Below are 21387 nucleotides of genomic sequence, written 5' to 3'. Positions count from 1 at the left end.
AGATCCAAGCTATAAAAGAATGGCCTATACCAGTTAACATTTCCAAGTTAAGAGGATTCTTAGGGTTAACTGGGTACTCTCTAAGGTTCGTTAATAACTATGCCCATGTAATTGCACCCTTAACTAACCTTCTAAAGAACTCATTTCAATGGGATGATGAAGCAGAAAAGTGTTTTAAAGACTTGAAGGGAATTATGTCTAATACACGCGTATTGGCAACTCCAGACTTTTCAAAGCCGTTTGTAATCGAATGTGATGCTTCAGGATTTGGCATAGGAGCAGTGTTAATGCAGGATGGTCATTCATTCACGTTTGTAAGCAAGAAGCTAAACAAGCAAGAATGTCTTAGTTCTACATAAAACAAGGAAATGCTCTCCATTATGCACGCCTTAGCCAAGTGGAGACAATAGCTTTTGGAAAGTAAGTTCTGCATATGAATAGACCATAATAGTCTCCAGTGCCTCCTCCAACAGAAAACACTCTTTGAAGAACAACAAAAGTGGATTGAAAAAATTGTTGCGTTTGACATGGAGATATTACATAAAAGGGGAAAGGACAATGTAGTGGCAGATGCTCTCTCCAGAAAAGATGAAGAAACATCCTTGTTTGCAGTCTCAGCTATAATCCTAGAATGGCTTAATGAAATCCGAAGTGAGTATGCAAAAGATCCAGAAACAAGTGCTATAATCAATAACCCTCCTCAGAATTCAAAATTTGAATGGAAAAACAATATTTTGTGGTACAAGGGAAGGATTTACCTAAGTCCAAATTCCAAATTTAAAGTCAAGGTTCTCAAAGAGTCCCATGATTCACTATTAGCCGAACATGTAGGTTTCTTTAAAACCTACTATAATGCACGTCAATCATTTTTCTGGAAGGGAATGAATAATGATATTCAAAAATATGTAGCAGAATGTGATCAATGTCAGCGAAATAAAAGTGAGAACATTATGACCCCAGGTCTGCTCCACCCCTTAAATATCCCAAACCAAAAATGAGAAGAAATATCTGTTGGGCCCTGAATATGTCATATCATTCAGTATATAAAGACTCTATTCATGAGCCATATTCCCGCATTTAAGATACTTTTCATAGCATTATACCATCAACTTCCACTAAATGAACCTCTTCTACCCTGTGGTTAATTATGATGGATTTCTTATCTTTTTAATGATTAAACATGTTTTTAACATGGTTTTATCAATGATGGTTTAATAATGTGGTTATGTGGCCAAGAATCATGTTTGAATATGGAAAGCTCAGTGACAATTTGGCAGTTCAGCAATTCGGTACTTAGTTCTGCACTTATGGAGGGAAAAAATTCAAAATTATAAAATATGTTTTTATTTTTCTCTAGCATGGTAAATTAGGTGCCACATGGACCTAATATGCTGGTACAAGCCTTGGAATATACTCAGCTCACACATGGGATCCTAGCACATGATTTAAGTTACAACCAAAAATATGTAACAATTTTGAAATTGCCATGTTCCACCTCGATTTCCAAGTAGATGGTGGCGAATATCAAGAATCCAAGAAATGGGTTTGTGAAAAATATAGTGATTTACGTGGATCTCAAACTGTTTCCAAAAATTCAATACAGTCACAAAGTTACAACAGGTTCTTTGAAGTAGTTTTGTATAAAATTTCTACAAAACCTAGATTGGCAAAAAACCTAGATAGTCATTTTTGGGCGCGATTTCTGAGGCCATGGAATCGAATTAGGAAAATCCAAGAGAGGTTATTGTTGATAATATAACTAGTTAGGCTCCATAGAAACAACTCCCTAAAATACATCATGGTCGAGAAGATATGGTTAGTTCTTTAACACCAATTTGTATAAAATTGCAAAAAAAATCAGAATTATGAGATTTTCCTCTAAAATTGTAAATTCGTTTTCTGAGTTTAGGGGATTGGATCTTATCCTTCCTCAATGGATTTTATGTATAAATAAAGCCTCAAAGGGTAGAGGAATAAGGTTGTTCATTATTGTAAGAGGAGTTTGTTCATTATTGTAATAGAGGAGATCAATGATTAGTTTTTGGAGAGATTTAGAGAGCTGATTTGTAACAGAGATTTTTGATGGGAATAAAGAATTGATGGTTGCTGAATTGTGGTACATCTTCTTAGCTTGATTTGAGATTTTCTTAGCAGCACTAACCTCCTGGGAAGGGCCCCTTAGTGTGGGTAAGTGTTGCTATGCTTTGTAGATTAGTTTTACATCTAGCAATTTAGTTTTATTTTGCAATGAATTTATGTTAGATAAAACTTAGATCTATTTACTTTCATGTTTTCAATTTAGTGCTTAGAACTTCTCTTTAGTTTTAAGAAGTGAATTCCATTTGATTGCATATTTTATTTGATGTTCTTTTCAATTTTTCATTAGATTTGTATTTCACATAATATTAGATTCATTGCTTTATTTTCAGATCTGTTAAGTAGAATGCATTAGGATCAAATTCAAATTGAGTTTTCTCAGGCTTAAAGAGTCAAACAAATTTAAATTGGTTTCTTAACACGTTTTAATATCTCGAATTTCAATTTACAGAATTTCCGTACTTAATTCAGTACTTATTCAAAATTTCAAATTCCATCCTTTCTGTACTTAATTAAGTACTAGGTTCTATACTAGAATAGAGTATTAAAAATATATGTAATTTGCAGTTTAGGATTCTTTAATTGATTGAAGCTTTGCAACTACTTGGTAAAAGATTCCTACAACAAATAAGAACTTGCAATATATCTCTAAGCCTGCTTAGCATTTATTTTTTGATAGTTTGTTAACACATTTCTTGTAGTTTATTGCCTTGCTTTCTTTACTTGCCTCGTACGCTTTTGCTTACAGTTGCCAACATTTACTTTTTTGCAATTTACTTTTTTTTTGCGGTGTGTTTAATGGGTTTCATCACTATAGGATTAAAACCGTTGAAGTCTCAGGACCTAATAAGCTACATATATAAAACCACATGAACATTGTTAATAAAAGATTGTGGTTCAAACCCTGATAAGCATCAGAGTCCCATAGTGCAGTGACAAGTGATAATCTTTAGTGATTAGTTCTTTAGTTCTTTCTAGTGTTAGTTGTTAGCATAGGCTAGAATAAGCTCTAATCCTGCATTTCATGTGCTTGCATCTCTAAGTCTTACGACCCCGGATTGATAATTAAATGTTGGAATTAGAATACATATAATTCCATCGACAATATCAATGGATTTTATTGAAGGATTACCCATGTCAGACGGGAAAGATAAAATTCTTGTAGTAGTAGACATACTCACAAAGTATGCACACTTCATAGGAATGAAGAAATCAGATTCAACAAAAGAGATCGCCGAGATATTTTGCAAGAGCGTCTACAAATTACATGGATTTCCTAAAGTCATTGTTAGTGATGGAGATCCCAAGTTTAAAAGGAATTTTTGGAAGGGGCTTTTCAAACATATTGGAACATACCTCAACATGAGTTCTGCATATCATCCTCAAATAGACGGTTAAATAGAACTATTAGTAAGTGCTTAGAAGCTTACCTTTGTTGTTATGCAACAGACAAACAAAATAAGTGGGCTCAGTGGTTACATCTTGCTGAATGGTGGTACAATTCAACTTATCACACTTCCGCAAAGATGACCCCATTTCAAGATCTGTACATATACGAACCTCATAAATGGAAGGACTTGGTCATTTCTAAGACAAAAGTTCCAACAGTTAATGAGCAGTTAGAAGAAACCCAAAAAAGTCTTTCAAACATTAAAAGAAAATCTAAATATTGCAAGAAATCACATGAAGCAGCTGTTAGGATATTCCGACACATAGGAAATAGTTAAGTTCAACTTGGTCTAGTATAGAGTTAGGTATAGAGTTAGGTAAAGTGTGTTTCTTTACCGTTGTACATTTTGTAACTTACAATCCAACGGTCACGATATGTAGTGATCCGACGGTTCACTCTCTCCTCGGTATTACCGACACTTGATCCGTGGCTTGACACCTGATTGGTCCATGAGTTCTATTTAAAGCGCATGGAGGGTCATTGTTCGGGTAATCCGTCTATGAGAGAAAGCTTATGTAAATTTTCATTCTTTGATTAATAAATTGCCTGAAGTGGCCACGTTGGCTCAGGCCGTGGACTGTTTCCCTCTTTGAGGGTTTTAATCACGTCAAAAATACTGGTGTATTGATTTGAGATCTGGTTGTGAGCAGTGTCCTTTTGGTGTTCTTTCTGAGGAACTTACCCTGTAAATTCCTACATGGTATCAGAGCTATTTGAGGGCCGCGTCCATTGGTGATCCAAATCTGAAGCCGGTAGAACTGCATGCGGCTGTCGTTTCCTAGATCTACTGTTTCTGACTGCTTTCGGGCCGAGAGGACTGCTCTGTTGTGTTCGGAGCATCTGTTCCAGTGAGGAACCCCCTTCGTTTCACGCGAAAAGGTTTCCGGTAGCCCTATCTGCATCATTTTTAAGATCTGGAGGTATACAGTGTTTATCTGTAGTTTACTGTTATTTTCTCTCTGGTTATTTCGGTTTCTATTTATTTAGCCTTTTTTAATTACCGAATCTATACCTTTCATTTCTGCGTATGCTCTTTGCCCTGCGACTCTGTGCGATCTGGGCAAATCAGAAACAGAAATGAAGGTTTTTTTCTCATGCGTATGCTCTTTTCCCTGCAGCTTAGTGTGATCTTGGAAAATCAGAAACATTGAGAAAAATATTTAGTTTCCGGCTAAAGCTAACTTCGACCCGTTAAGGTTCGTTTTTCTTTGCATATTCGTGTTGGGTTTTGTGTTTTTGTTTTGTAGGAAAAAAGAGCTTTCTTAAGGCAAGCACGCAACCCAAGGCCCCCCCCCCTCTCTCTCTCTCTCTCAAATTTTTTGTATAGCTCAATTGGTTCAAAGCTATTTTAAGAGAGTAGAGGTCTTGGGTTCAAATCTCCATTTTGTGGGGGCGTTTTTTTTCATTCCCGCACATTCGCGCACTTTGCCGGCAACTTCAACAAATTTTTTTCAAAAAGCCATAACTTCTTCATCCGGAAGCCTTTTTCAGAGCCGTTTTTTTTAAAACAGCCTAATTTTTCGAGATCTATCCATTGGAACACTTACTTTCAGCATCTTCAGCTTCAGTTTTTTTTAAAAATGGAAAGTCCATGCCAAGTCATTCTTGACAGCACTAACTACTTCCAATGGATATCCTACATGGAAGATTTACTTAGAAGTAAAGGTCTCTACAGAATAGCCACAGGCCAAGAGAAGAAACCAAAAGATGAAGACAAGGCTGCAAAATGGGAAAATAGACAAGATCAAGCACGTGGTTTGATAGGGATGTCTATTTCGCCTGATCTTAGATTCCATATTGCAGAACTTGATACTCCTCATGAAGCATTGGAACAAATCACTAAAGTTTTTGGGATTAAAAATGAAATTAGAGCCCATCAACTTGAAAATGAGTTGCTTACATTGGATCCTAATAATTTTTCTTGCATTGAAGATTTCTTGTCCAAATTCAAGACCCTTTGGTATCTCTTGGAAGGTGTTAAGGTTAAGAAAGAAGATAGTAACCTTATTTATTCCATCCTTACTAAGTTGGGACCAGCCTACTCTGTATTTGTTTCCACCTTCCATTCTACAAGGGAAGCTTTCATTTGTCAAGGAAAAGACTACAAGGCCCCTTCCTTTGACTCTTTTTGTGATTCTTTAATAAGAGAACAAGAAAAACTCTTACACCTTGGTCTTCTTAATCTTGGAAACTCTTCCAAGAAAGCGTTAGCCGCCCAGCAGCAACCAAATTCAAAGAATCCTAAGAAGTCATATCCTAAAAAGAATGGTCCTAAACCAAACAAGGGTCCTAAGCAAACTCACCCTCAAAATGAAAGATCATTTCAACAAAATGATAAGACCAATAAAAACAAATGGAAGAAGACTGATAGACATTGTAACTTTTGTAATCGAGATGGCCACTTAGAATCTAAATGCTTTAAGAAGATGGAAGTCTTGGAAGCCGCAATGAAGAAACATAACATCCATGTGGAGCATTTTTCTACTTCAACTTCAACTTTATCTTCAGGAATGGCACTTTCTGCATGTCGTTGTCAATCATCTCAGTCTGGTTATGCATTAAATGTATCTTCTTCTTCTCATTCTCATGAGTGGCTCATTGATTCTGGAGCCTCTTATCACATGGCCAAAAACAAAGCCATGTTTTCTTCTTTAAATGATTGTAACACCAAAAATATATATGTTGGTGATGATAGATCTCTTAATGTTGTAGGGACTGGAACTGTTCATCTAGACAATGGTCAGTTTAATGATGTATTATGTGTTCCAACCTTATCCTGCAACCTTTTATCTGTATATCAGATAACTCATTCAGGTGAAGGTAAAATTGTTGAATTTTCACCTCATGATGTTGTAATCAAGGATCTAAGAGATCCTAAACAGATTCTAGCTACTGGTATTGCTGATGATTCCACAAGGTTGTATAAGTTTCACAACTTTGGGTCATCAAATCTTCCCTCAGTATTTGTTGCTCATAATGATGAAGTGAGCAAACTTTGGCATGAGCGATTTGGTCACTTAAACTATCGCTCCCTTCAGCATCTATGTAAAGAAAATATGGTGACAGGTCTTCCTATGGTATCTTGCAGAGATGGTGTTTGTTCCGGATGTGTACTCAGAAAACATCATCGGGACAGTTTTGAAAAACGTGCCTCTTGGCACGCCTCAGCCCCTTTACAGCTTGTGCACAGTGATTTATGTGGTCCACTTCCTGTTGCTTCATTCTCTGGCTGCAAGTATTTCTTAACTTTCATTGATGATTTCTCCAGACACACTTGGGTATACTTCTTAAAACTCAAGAGCGAAGTATTTAACACTTTTTTGGCCTTCAAAGCCTTTGTTGAAAAACAATCTGGACATCAAATTCTTAAGCTAAGAACTGATAATGGTGGAGAATATGTTAAAAACACATTCATCAACTTTTGCACCGAAAATGGAATTCAAATGCAACATACTGTTCCATACACTCCACAACAAAATAGTGTAGCTGAAAGGAAAAATCGCACCTTAAAGGAAATGGCTAATTGTATGCTGCAATCTAAAGGACTCAGTCTTAGTTTTTGGGCCGAAGCAATTAATTGTGCAAATTATATAATAAATCGCACTCCTACTAAGGTTCTAAAGAATATCACTCCAGAAGAAGCTTGGAGTTCCGTTAAACCAGATGTAAGTCACTTTCGTGTTTTTGGAAGTGAAGCATGGGCCCATATTCCAGATGAAAAGCATAAAGCTTTAGAACCTAAGAGTGAGAAATGTACTTTTGTTGGATATTCTGAAGATGTAAAAGGTTATAGACTTATTCCATTTAAGTCCAAAAATGTTATCATTAGAAGAGATGTAAAATTTGATGAAAATAAATCGGCCTGCGAGCCTAGTCCGGCGGATGTGCCACCTCTTCCTATCTCTTCTACTTTTGAAAACATTTCTTCTTCAGATGATGAAAGTGAGGATGACATTCCTCCCCCACCTTCTCAGGATCCTCAACTTCCAAGATGGGTCTGTGCTACTCGGGATGCAGCAGGTGATCTTGCCGGTGATCCTACAGATCAGCGACGTACACGTTCTTAGTTTGAAAGGGCCTCTTCTTTACTGGCTCAAGCTCCAGTAAATCATGATCCTGACACTTTTGCAGAAGCTTCAGGCCATCCACATTGGGAAGCAGCTATGAATGAAGAATATCATTCATTGTTGGCAAATGATACATGGGATCTTGTTCCTCTACCAAAGGGACGCAAACTTGTTAGATGTAAATGGGTTTACAGAACCAAGTATGGACCAGATGGGAAAGTTGATAAACATAAAGCTCGTCTTGTTGCTAAGGGCTTTTCACAGGTTGAAGGCATTGACTACACTGAAACCTTCTCCCCTGTTGCCAAAATGAACTCTATCCGCCTTGTTCTTTCCCTTGCTGCCTCTTTAAAATGGGAAGTCCATCAGATGGATGTTAAATTTGCCTTCTTGCATGGGGACTTGCATGAAGAAATCTATATGGAACAACCCATTGGCTTCATCCAAACAGACTCCAGCCTTGTATGTCGACTTAAGAAATCTCTTTATGGTCTCAAGCAAGCTCCTCGGGCTTGGTATGCCAAAATGGATAGCTTTCTTTTAGAATCTGGCTTTTCTAGGTGTTATTCTGACAATACTGTCTACACCAAGAAAGTGGGCAACTCTCTTATCATCCTTGTTCTTTATGTTGATGATCTTATTCTTACTGGTAGTGATCCCAACCTTATAAACCATGTGAAGTCCAGCCTTAAAAAGAAATTTGAAATGACAGACTTAGGACACTTACACTATTTTCTCGGTCTTCAAGTCTTGTAATCCAAGGAGGGCATTTCCCTTTCCCAGTCCAAGTATGCTTGTGATATTCTTCGTCATTTTCACATGGAAGACTGTAAGCCAGCCCCTTCTCCCTTTCAGTCTGGAGTCAAACTTTCAGTCTCTTGTACTTCTCCTGAAGTTGATGCTACCTTATACCGTCAACTTGTAGGAAAACTCTTGTATTTTACCCATACTCGTCCTGACCTTTCCTTTGTTGTTGGCCTTGTTGCTCGTTTTATGCAAAACCCCCGTGAAAGTCATTGGAAAGCAGCTAAAAGAATACTTCGTTATGTTCGAGGTACAATACAGTTTGGGATTCATTACAGTGCCAAAGCAACTCCTCTATTAGTTGGTTTCACTGATTCTGATTGGGCTGGTGACCCTGATGATCGGAAGTCTACTGCTGGTTATGTCTTCACTCTTGGTTCAGGACCTATTACATGGGCTTGTAAGAAACAGGCTGCCATTTCTCTTTCGTCAGCAGAAGCAGAGTATCGTGGTGCCGTGGAAGCTAGTAAGGAAGTCTTGTGGCTTCGTCAGATCCTATCAGAGTTTGGCTTTGAGCAGCAGTATCCAACCACACTTTGGTGTGATAATCAAAGTGCCATTCAGCTATGCAAAGATCCAGTCCAGCATCAGTGCAGCAAACACATTGAACTACACATGCACTTCATCAGAAAGCTCATTCATGACCATGTTCTTGAAGTGCAATGTTGTTCAACAGATGATCAGGTTGCAGACATCTTCACAAAGGCTCTCACAGAGGCGAAGTTCACTAAACTTCGATATATGCTTGGAGTTCAGGAAGTTGTCACTAAGGGGGGATAGGCTCTAGTGCCTCCTTCCTTCTCCTATTGTGTCATATTTGTAAATCCTTCAATCCTATCCCAAGTTGTTCTTAAGGGGGGATGTTAGGATATTCCGACACATAGGAAATAGTTAAGTTCAACTTGGTCTAGTATAGAGTTAGGTAAAGTGTGTTTCTTTACCGTTGTACATTTTGTAACTTACAATCCAACGGTCACGATATGTAGTGATCCGACGGTTCACTCTCTCTTCGGTATTACCGACACTTGATCCGTGGCTTGACACCCGATTGGTCCATGAGTTCTATTTAAAGCGCATGGAGGGTCATTGTTCGGGTAATCCGTCTATGAGAGAAAGCTTATGTAAATTTTCATTCTTTGATTAATAAATTGCCTGAAGTGGCCACGTTGGCTCAGGCCGTGGACTGTTTCCCTCTTTGAGGGTTTTAAGTTTTAACCACGTCAAAAATACTGGTGTATTGATTTGAGATCTGGTTGTGAGCGGTGTCCTTTTGGTGTTATTTCTGAGGAACTTACCGTGTAAATTCCTACAGCAGCAGGCCGACCGACACAAAACAAAAAGAGAATTTGAAGTTGGAGAAGGGTATTTGTTAAACTTTAGCCTTACAAGCAATTATCCCTAAAGCAAAAAGGAAAAAACAAATTGGCTCCAAAGTTTTATGGACCATATCAGACTAACAAAAAGTTAAGCCAAGTAGCATACAACTTAAGCCTTGTGGATAATAGTCGAGTTCAAAATATTTTCCATGTATCTTGTCTTGAAAAGGCAGTGGGCAAACACCGATCAACACAACCAACGCTTTTGATATTAGATGATGAAGACAAGTTCATCTTAGAACCAGAAGGAATTGTTACCACCGGGGAAGGGAAGTTACGATCTCGAGTAATTAAAGAATACCTAATCAAGTGGAAGAACCTACCAGAAGAAGAATCTTCTTGGGAGATAGAAGCATTTCATCAACAACACCCATTGTTACGCATGCTTTCAGGACAATGCATTCTTTGAGAGGGAGGCAATGCCATGTATAAAATTATCCTACTAACTTAATTAACTCCATCTTTAGACTAAGGGGCACGATCAAAGATCATGCCCCCTCATGTAATGGCTCTTGGGCTATATTTAAGCTTGAGCCCTCATTCATTGTAATCATTGTTTATTAATAAAAATACATGTATTTCTATTTAGTACTGAGCCTATATGCTCAATAGTTATCAATTTTGAAAAACTATACTAGTCTTGAATGCGCTACAAAATCAAGTTGTACTACCTTGCTTCACTAAATATGGATGCCTCACTACTTTATGAGGCTTTGACTTCAAATTTGAATTGCAACTCAAGTGTGTGATTTGTTTCTTGCAAATCTGCATGATCCCAGCGTGGCTTCCCTCATAGTCTTTCACGCAACTATTTACATATACCATTCTCAGGATCAAAATCACACAACAATATAAAATCTTTTTTCTCCATGCACAACCCAATCTTTCATCTCAAATCAAAAAACTCATCGATTGCATTCTTTATCAACGCCATCAACTCCAATGACATTGTTCCGATCAACACTTTAGTGTTTGCGAGTATCAGGCATTACAAATGTATCAGAGAATCAACCAGTCGTGGATGTAGCAAGGTTCTGATACAAACACATAGACTTAAACATATACTAAGACATGGAGAGTTTACTCTCAAGAAACCCCTGAAGGGGAAATTCTATTCAATCAATCATCCTGTGCATATTTGTATTGTACATCTAGGTGACCATAACAACTATGCTATAATCAGACATTTAGTTCTACCATCTCCATATCTATCTCCGATAATTTCTTTTTAAATTTCTTCATTGATTCTATGAGATCGTCTTCCCTAACTTTTCTCCTTGCCCTCATCTTTGATTAATACACAAATTTTTATGCATAGTTTATTTCATTCACATATCACAATGTATTCATTAAATATCAAAGGTACGAGTTAATCCTTCATTTGATGAATCAACGAATACATTTGCCTCTTATTTCGTTGTTATTTGTTAATTTTAGATAACAATGGTATGTTCTATGCTTAAGAGCAATTTTGATTCAATTTCTTTATTAGCCCAATATCAATATCCAGTTAAGCAATCACATCAACAGGATAGTAAAATGCAGATAGAACATAAACCTAAACAGTAGAAGACAAGCCAAGACAAGAGGACACAAGATGTGGCACCAGCAAGGGACAAACCCCAATGTGGGGAAACTCTTGATCAATTCTTGTTATATTCTTCATTAGTTCAACAGAGAGAGAAATAGTACAATTTACAAATTTGATCATTTATGACAGTAGCAAAAAGCCCTAACCAGAAAAGTCAACGCTGGTCAACAGGGCAGAATTCTTCCTCTCTTTAGCTCGGTCAAACCCAGTCAACTTCGGCCTCCAACAAGTGTAATCAGCCCAAAACAGTGCGAAAAAGTCCAGTCAAAACTAGTCAATGAAAGTCAACCTCGCGGCCAACCCTAGTACATTAACACTGGTCAAAGGAGAGGTCAGATTGCTTTGGTTTTAGTGCCCAGATCTGTAGCTTGCTAGGATAGAGATGCCTCACCCAAACCGAAGTCAAAATAGGTGAATGCTTGAAGTCAATGCAGTCAAACATCCTCCATGCATTTCAGTCAACGTTGGTCAACGTAGTCAACAAAAATCTGTCCTCCTTTCCTTCGCACGTGTGAGAGAGAAGAATGCCCAGAAATGCGTACCCAATCACAAGAGGAGAGAGAGAGAGATGTGAGATGAGATGATGGTCAAAATGACTTGAGGTCTCCTTTTATATGCAACATTGAGGATGAGTTGGGGTTTTGAATCCCTGTTTTGCTTGCTTGCCGACCTTGACAATTTGTCCATAATATAAATAAATTCATATCCTTATTTGTACATGTCGGAATCAGATGATCTTTAGATCAATCCTACACCTCTCAGACAGAGGAATCCAAGAAAAATATCAGCTGTCATAAATAAGTTGACCCATGTGGAGTTTGGCCCTAATTGCCAATTTTAACATTCCCCTCTCAACTAGGGAGAACTCTATTTGCTAATCCGTCTGCCAGTTGGTACTATCTCTTCCATCAATGCACTGCTCTACATTGCTCTGCTCTGCTCTGTTCTGCTGAACTATGAAGAAGAAGAAGTTGTTGAGAATATATCATACCATTCTCTACTGACCCGAAGTCAGTCCCAGATAAAAGAGTGTCTCATACCACTCTTACTGACCCGAAGTCAGTTCCAATCAAAAGAGAGTGTCTCATACCACTCTTACTGACCTGAAGTCAGTGCCAATTGATCCCAGATCAATATCGGTCATCCTTGCATAGGGAGTACGGTAGTACATGATGTGTCCATCGGTAGTACTATGGTCCCTATCCTCATTTCCCTACTCATTGGCTAGATGAGACGTACTTCCCATGAGTCCCAGACTGCATGGGTAGGATGTCTCAACAAGAAAATGATGAACCACTCATCCTGCCTACATGTTGCCATGGGGTATCATAGGGGAAGGTTGAATCACTCACCCTGTACACAACAAGCCACTAGGGGAAGGCTGAAGCACTCACCCTATGGTTGCTCATCACTCCAAGCAGTACCCCAAGTCCCTGGAGCTCCCAGAGTTCAATGTCCATATCATATAGGACCCTCACAAGAGGGTCTCTCCACGACTCCAAGTCGTTCTCGAAGGGCCAAGAACTTGACCTTCCCCAGGGGCTTTGTCAGAATATCGGCCACTTGCTCATCAGTCCCAATGTGATGGAACCTTATTGATCCTTGCTGTACCATATCCCGTATAAAGTGGTACCTGATATCTATATGCTTGGAGCGATCATGAAACACGAGATTCTTTGATAATTGGATCCCACTCTAGTTGTCACAGAGGATCGCGGTGGTATCTAACACATGTCCAAACAACTCACTGAGGAGCTTCCTCAACCAGACAACTTCACAGGAGGCCATACTAGCACCTATGTATTCGGCCTCAGCGGTGCTCAAGGCAACTGATTTTTGCTTCCTGCTCATCCCGGATATCGAAGCAGAACCCAAAGAAAAACAACATCCAGAAGCGAGCACACCACACTACAAGCCCAATCAACATCAGAATAACCATGTAGCCTCACATCTCCGACAGTGTATTTCAGTCCATGAGTGATTGTGCCCCGAAGATATCTCAGAAGATTCTTGGCACCAATCCAATGTATGATGATGCTCAACCATATATTTGCTCAACGTGTTAACTGCAAAACATATGTCCGGATGGGAGTTCACCAAGAACATCAGTGCTCCTATGAGTTGACGATACTTAGAAGCATTTCCCAATTCAGGTCCGGCAACACTACCACATAACTTCTTAAAGTTAAGTTCCATCGGGGTAATCACAGGCTTGCAGTCCACCATCCCAAATCTTTCTAATATCTTCATAATATATTTTCCTTGAGATAGGAAAATTTCTCCTGGCTTTTGCCAGACCTCCAACCCTAGGAAGTAGTGCATTAGTCCTAGGTCCTTCATCTCAAATTCATAAGCCAACTCCCTATTACATTTGTGAATCAGGGGGTCTACACTTGTCAGAAAGAGGTCATCCACGTAAAGTACCAGTATGAGAGGTTTATCATTTTCAACCTTAAAGTAAAGGTTCAGATCGACTTCACTTCTAGTGAATCTCAGCTTCATCAGATAGCTATCAATCCTCTCATACCAAGCCTGGGGTGCTTGCTTCAAACCATAGAGAGCTTTCTTCAACCTGCATACATGAGATTCCCGGTCATGAACCTCAAACCCCTCGGGTTGTTCCACATAGACTTCCTCTTTGATCGAACCATGCAAGAAAGTGGTCTTGACATCCATCTGATGTAGGTTCCATCCTTGCGAGGCAGCAAGGGCTATGATCGAGCGGATGGTGGTGTATCGGGCAACAGGTGCAAATATCTCATCATAATCTACATCTTCCTTTTTGTTGATTTGGGATAGCATCAGATGTGCTCTAGCCACGAAAATTGGTGGAGAGGCTAAGGCACATGAGATCTCCAATACCTAGAAAGGGTTTGGGTAGATTCTAAACAGTTGGAGAGATATTAAAATAATTAATATTTTTAATGGAGTCCCTAAGTCTAAACTTAGGGAAATTAAAATATTAGTGTGAATTAATATAAAACTGTGTTATAATGGTCCAAAAGTCATGGATCAAGCCAGATCTAATTTTAGCCATTTATTAGGGACTTAATCTCGGTCGTTGAAATTTCAACGAGAAAAGTATAAGAGGAGGCTTGAGGGTCACTTGGAGAATACACCAAGAGATCAAGATTTCAACTTTCTGGGGCTGGGTTTGCTGAGAAAGTTGAGAGAGTGATCAAAGTAGCAGCTGAGGGGCAGTGAATACAGAAGCAGAGAGGTAGAGATAGCACCGGGAGGATCATCGTAGTAGCCGGAGAGAGGGATGCAAAACCAGCCAAGGGTTCACGTAGAGCTAGGCAGGGCTCAAGCAGAGGCAGCTAGGAGCTGTGCAATGTCTCAGAGGGCTAGCGTGGGTGATGCAGAGGGCCAAAGGGCTGACACAGTGCCTCCAGAGGTTGACGCAGGCCAAGCCGGAGTGACGTTGGGCCAACGCTAGGCCAGAAAGGGTTGACGCTATCCCTAGAGGCTGACGCTGGGGTTTCGTGGGGCAGATTGGAGCTGTGAAGCTGCCAGAGTGATTATCCGAGGTTTCAACTGGAACATCTGTCTCCGACTGAGAGGTACTACTGCCGAGATTATTCTCTGTTGGGTGAGCCGGTTTTGGCACCCAGATTTTATTCAGAAACTACATAATAATAAAACCCTCAAATAGCTGCACCGGTTTTCCTGCATTGGGTTTTTCTGAGGACATTAGTCCAAAAACAATGGTGTCACTTGTGTGTTTGTTTCTGTTTCCTTCCGTTGATGATATGTAATGTGTTGAGCATGTACTTGTATTTATTTCCAGTATTTACATGAAACGCGTCGACAAAAGATTCGCTATGTGATTTTGCTGAAGATTATCTTACAATATTATGGATCACAGAAGTCTAAATTCCTCGATAAATAACTTGTTAATTAACATAACAAGTAGGTAAGAATAAATCAATAAAATACATGAATGGTTTCTAACAGATAGACTTAGAAATGCCAAGAGCTGCGCAGTGCCTCAGAGGGCCAGCATGGGTGACGCAGAGGGCTGACGCAGTGCCTCTAGAGGCTGACACAGGCCAAGCTAGAGTGACACTGGACAAACACTGTGCCAGAAAGGGCTGACGCTGTCCGTAGATGCTGACACTGGGGTTTCGTGGGATAGATTGGAGTTGTGAAGCTATCAGAGTGATTATCCAGGGTTTCAGCCGAAACATCTGTCTCCAACTAAGAAGTACTACTGCTGAGATTATTCTCTGTTGGGTGAGCGGGTTTTGGCACCCAGATTGTATTAAAAAACTGCATAATAATAAAACCCCCAGATAGCTGCACCAGTTTTCCCACATTGGGTTTTTCCGGGGCCATTAGTCCAAAAACAACAGTCTCACTTGTGTGCTTGTTTCTGTTTCCTTTAGTTGATGATCTGTAATGTGTTGAGCATGTACTTGTATTTATTTCTAGTATTTACATTGTAAATAACTTGTTAATTAACAGAACAAGTAGGTAGGAATAAATCAGTAAAGTGCATGAAGGGTTTCTAACGGATAGACTTAGAAATTCCAACACTTCTGAGAGAAGCCTCGAGCAACAAAGCGAGCCTTGAACTTTTCTGCACTTCCATTAGCTCCATGCTTGATTTTGTAGAGCCACTTAGAGGTGACAACCGATTTGTCCTGGGGTCTAGAAACTACATCCTAGACATCATTCTTCATAATTGACTCGTATTCTTCATTCATAGCATCCTTCCATACTTGTTGCTTCACGACCTCTTCGAATGATGAAGGCTCATTTTGAATGATAGTGCTCATGACGGTCAAGTATCCTTGATATTTATTCGTCTTCTTGCTTTCACAGAAAGTCCGCCTTGGTGCAATGTCTCTCGGCATCTTCGAGAGTCTCCCTAGGCCATGAGGGTCTCCTCTTGGAGGAGGAGGGCTCTTGAGGAGGAGGATCAATAAGATCCATAGGCTCATCAACATTCGGCATCGTTTCATCTTCTTTTGCACCTTGTTTTCCGGTGTCAGCGTCTTTGTCCTTCCTTGGGATAGGAAGGGATTTGATCTTGCTGAGGGGTCATATCTTTGTCGAAGGTGACATCATGACTTATCTCAACTTTCCTTTGACCAACCACATAAATTCTATAACCCTTAGAATTTTCACTATAGCCCTCAAAGATTCCTTTCTTCCCTGATGCACCCTATTTGCTTCTTTTCTCTTTCAGCACATGAAAATGTACAGGACTTCCAAAAATTCTAAAATGAGAGACATCGGGTTTCTTACCAATGAACACTTCTTCGGGAGTCTTGGCGTCCAATGCTTGATGAGGGCATCATCCCATAGGAACTTCAGAAGCCCTTGATCATGAAGCATGGCACGAACCACTTCTACAATAATACGATTCTTCCTTTCAGCTACACCATTCTGCTCGGGAGTGTATGGTGTTGTAGTCTCCCTCTTAATGCCAACTTCTCTACAATAATAATGGAATTCATTGGATTCGTACTTAGTCCCATTATCAGTCCTCAATATCTTAATTTTCTTCTCGGATTGGTTTTCGATCAAGGCTTTGAAGTGACGGAATCAGGTGAACACTTCATCCTTCTTTTTCAAGAAGTAGATCCAGGTCTTGTGAGAATAATCATCCGTAAAGGTGAGATAATATAAGTATCCTCCCAAAGAGTTTACGAGCATCATACCAGATATGTCGGAGTGGATCAATTGCAATATATCTGTGGTCTTGCTATTACTTGAGGGGAATGGTCCCCTTGTAAGTTTTCCTTCGGCACATCCCAGACATACACCTTCATGCTCTACTTTGAACTCGGGCATACCTGTCACCATCTGTCTCACATCGGGTAGAGCCTTATAATGAAGATGGGCAAACCTCCGGTGCCATAGTTCAGATTGTAGAGATGTGTCGCAAGACATGGCTCCCAATGGACTTCCTCCAACTTGATACAAAGTGTCAACCTTGAACCCAAGAGTAAAAGCATCTTTAAAATTTCTTTTCCAAACATGTACCTTTCCATCGATGAATGCCACCTTGTATCCTTTGTCTTCCATTGCCGAAATGGACACCAGGTTCTTCTTGAGATCAGGTACATATAGTACTTCTTGTAAATGAATAGTGTTACCTTGATTCAATTGAAGGGTAACATTCCCTACTCCCTTCATAGGATAGGTGGCATCGTCTCCAAGGATAATCTCCAAGTTTGTCTCCTTCTCTATCAGATTAGAGAGAGCTTCCTTGTATCCGGTGAAGTGCCTTGAGGCACCACTATCAATTAGCCAATTCCCCAAAGTGTCCGGTGGAGAGGTAGTGGAGAGGGCCGATATAAGATAGTACTTCTTTTGCTTATTGTTAACAACATTTGATTCTTCATCCCTGGAGTTCCTTGCTTTCTTGGAGGGTCGACCATTTCCTTGATGTCTTGCATTCCCTTTTCCCTTGCCCTAGGACCTGCCATTCCTTTGATTGTTGTTGAAGTTGCCCGTGGAATGATTGTGATCATCATCATGCGATGTGTCCATTCTATTTGGACACTCCCTTGCATAGTGGCCAAACTTATCGCAAACAAACCACCTTCTCTTCCTTCCTCCCTTAGATCTGGGCTTTCCATTGAAATGACCTTTAGACCCTGCATTATTTCTCTATTTGGCATGAGCGGAGAATGCAGTGGGTTTGCTTCTATTAGAAGGCATTTCTTGCTCCACAATTCTTGTTTCTTCTTGAATGCATCTCGACATCAATTCTTCAAACCCTGGAATTCGATCATTATTGAGAATAGTGGTTCTAAATATATACCACTTGGGTGGGAGTCCTCCAAGGGTAGTGATAGTAAGTTCCCTGTCAGTAATGACCTCTCCAATAAAAAATAGATCATTTTTGATCTTAGTGATCCTTAAGAAGTAGGATTGAATATCCTCGCCCTTGCCCTTCTTAATATCCTTCAACTTATTTTTGAGAAATAATATTTGATTAGCATCACTAACCTTGAACATGTTGATCAACCTGTCGTAGATCTCCTTGGAGGTCTTCAAATCGGAGATGTAGGCCACCAGACGCTTGTCAATGGAATCTCTGATAATCTTCTTTGCTTTGACTTCAACCCTATTGTACTTGGTCTTCACAGCAGCTGGTGCATTTGAAGGAGGCTCAAGGATTTTACCCTTCACATAATCCAACACTTTTTGTTCTTCTTAGGTCAAATCAAGGGACATCTTCCATCCATGATAGTCAGATTTTTCATGGAGCTTGTCTTCAGCCGGGAAGTGGGATGAGGAACCCATTGAGCCTTTTGTCCTTGTCCAACTGTCTTTGGTGATTGCTCTTTCACTCTTGCTTGGGCTTTGTCTTCACCTCAGCTCTGATTCCATGTTAATTTTAGATAACAATGGTATGTTCTATGCTTAAGAGCAATTTTACTTCAATTTCTTTATTAGCCCAATATCAATATCCAGTTTAGCAATCACATCAACATGATAGTAAAATGCAGATAGAACATAAACATAAACAGTAGAAGACAAGCCAAGACAAGAGGACACAAGATGTGGCACCAGCCAGGGACAAACCCCAATGTGGGGAAACCCTTGATCAATTCTTCTTATATTCTTCAATAGTTCAGCAGAGAGAGAGAGAGATCGTACAATTTACAATTCTGATAATTTATGACAGCAGCAATATGCCCCAACCAGAAAAGTTAACGCTGGTCAACAGGGCATAATTCTTCCTCTATTCAGCTCGGTCAAACCCAATCAACTTCGGCCTCCAACAGCAAGTGTAATCAGCCCAAAACAGTCCGAAAAGTCCAGTCAAAACTGGTTAATGAAAGGCAACCCTGCAGCCAGCCCTAGTACAGTCAACGCCGGTCAAAGGAGAGGTCAGATTGCCTCGGTTTTAGTGCCCAGATCTGTGGCTTGCTAGGACAGAGATGCCTCACCCAAACCGGAGTCAAAACAGGTGAACGCTTGAAGTCAATGCAGTCAAACAGCCTCCCTGCAGCTTGGTCAACGCAGTCAACAGAAATCTGTCCTTTCCTTTGCACGTGTGAGAGAGAAGAATCCCCAGAAATGTGTACCCAATCACAAGAGGAGAGAGAGATGTGAGATGAGATGATGGTCAAAATGACTTGAGGTCTCCTTTTATATGCATGGTTGAGGATGAGTTGGGGGTTTGAATACCTGTTTTGCTTGCTCGCCGACCTTGACAATTTGTCCATAATATAAATAACTTCATATCTTTGTTTGTACATGTCAGAATTGGATGATCTTTAGATCAATCCTACACCTCTTGGAGAGAGGAATCCAAGAAAAATATCTGCTGTCATAAATAAGAGGACCCATGTGGAGTTTGGCCATAGTTACCAAATTTAACATTATTTCAGGGATAAATTAGCACCGTTGTTTTCTTGTTTTGTGAGAATTGTGTCTTTCAAAATTTTATGCATGCTAAGATTTAATTCTTCCATCAAAATTTCTGTTTAAGATGATAAAATGGATTAATACAAATTCCAATATTTGATTCAGATTTTACTGATAAAGAGGTTAGAGCGTTGACTGAAGCGGGTGCCATACCTGTTGGACTTGGGCCTCGTCGACTACGAGTGGAAACAGCAACAATTGCACTCTTGGCTGCTGCTATGCTCTGGGATGATGCTCAACATATTGATTCATAACAAAACAAGCTAATGTGTTGTCTTGCTCCATAGTCTTCTATTGAGAAAATGATGACTTCTTAAAATTGTTTTATTGTCCTCAAATTCTTTTAACAAGGTGATGGATATGCAATGGGAGTGCACCTTGTTAGCCTAACATATGAAGCTCATCTCCTGTAGCTATATACTCACTAAGCTTTTCTAGTTGAAATAATTAACGCTCTCGTCATGAAAAATATGCTTTGTGATTATGTAGTCGGTGAATATCATCAAGTAGTCAAGCATATCTGCAGAAAAATCAATTTTGAAATTTCAGAAAGCGTTAGGCCAACCATTATTGCATGTAATATTATCTTCTATATCATCACACGTAGCCCTTGTTGAGATGATGAAATTGTCTACCATGTTATTCTCACTTGAATCTGATAATTGGCCATGAATTTGTCATAATTTTTTTGGTTAAATGGAAATATTTAGGGACAATGTGGGAAACTTTATTTGGTTAGGAACATTACTGTTTCTCAGGTGTGTGGGATCTACTGTCAAGGTGGTCAAAAGCACTATAAACATGTTGCAAGTCCCATTTTTGTATGCTTCAGATAAGTTGGATAACGCTGTTGAAACCAAACCAGGTACAATTAGAATGGTTTCTTGCGTTGCTGCTTTACTATTTGTATAATTGCACCAATCAATGTCTTGTCAGGTGCTACTTTACACAAATCACCACCATATAAAATTTGTCACAATTGCACCAAACCGTGCCAAGAGAGATTTCATGTTCAAGATAAAATCAATGTTTATTTGTAGCGATGTCTCTTGTTAGATCCTCTTTGTGATATCAAAAAACGTTACTGATAGAGGGTTTTGCATGCTTTTATTTTCTAATCACAAATGTTTAGTTGATTTGGTAATAATTTTAAGTCGTAATATTATTCCACATGAAAGTAACAAGACACGTTCTCAATGTAAATTATCTTTCCGAATTTTGTGAGTTGTATTGATCAATTATGTTCACGTGTAAAACAGAAAACTGGCGTGCTGTTTAGTAACTTGCATAGTTGATAAATTATCACTAGAACTGAAAATTTAGTGAGGAAATCTCAGCATATGAAAATCAACTTAATACAATACAATGTTTGGTGAGGGATAAATGATTAACATTCTTAAATAAATATTTTCAAGTAATCTTATTTTCTTTCAATAGTTAATAATTTGTTCTTCAAGAACAAGATACTAAACAACTCACTAGTCATGCAAGTTACATTAGTTAACAAGTAACTCGAGGAGACCAACACTAAATTCTTTCACCAAATCAAATTGAGGAACTGAAGTTAAAATGTATCTCATTGTTTGCAAAATTAAAGTTCAACTTCTC

At 39.3% G+C, this 21387-nt stretch overlaps 1 protein-coding gene across 1 annotated transcript in view; it reads left to right on the top strand.

Moving 5' to 3' along the window:
• Positions 1 to 20618, top strand: part of LOC149146253 (methyltransferase) — a 107945-nt gene extending 87327 nt beyond the window's left edge. Inside the window, 1 exon segment of the mRNA XM_089452709.1 lies at positions 19885 to 20618. Coding sequence (XP_089308835.1) covers positions 19885 to 20033 — 149 coding nt within the window. The 3' untranslated portion in view covers positions 20034 to 20618.
• The last annotated feature ends 769 nt before the right edge of the window (positions 20619 to 21387 follow it).

This window comes from Pinus tabuliformis, chromosome X (genome assembly GCF_031772625.1).
Source record: "Pinus tabuliformis cultivar Carrire ecotype Pingquan chromosome X, CPIR1, whole genome shotgun sequence".
In the NCBI taxonomy this organism is placed as follows: domain Eukaryota; kingdom Viridiplantae; phylum Streptophyta; class Pinopsida; order Pinales; family Pinaceae; genus Pinus; species Pinus tabuliformis.
Note: the sequence above shows the minus strand (reverse complement) of the source record. Positions and strands in the feature narration are given on the sequence as shown.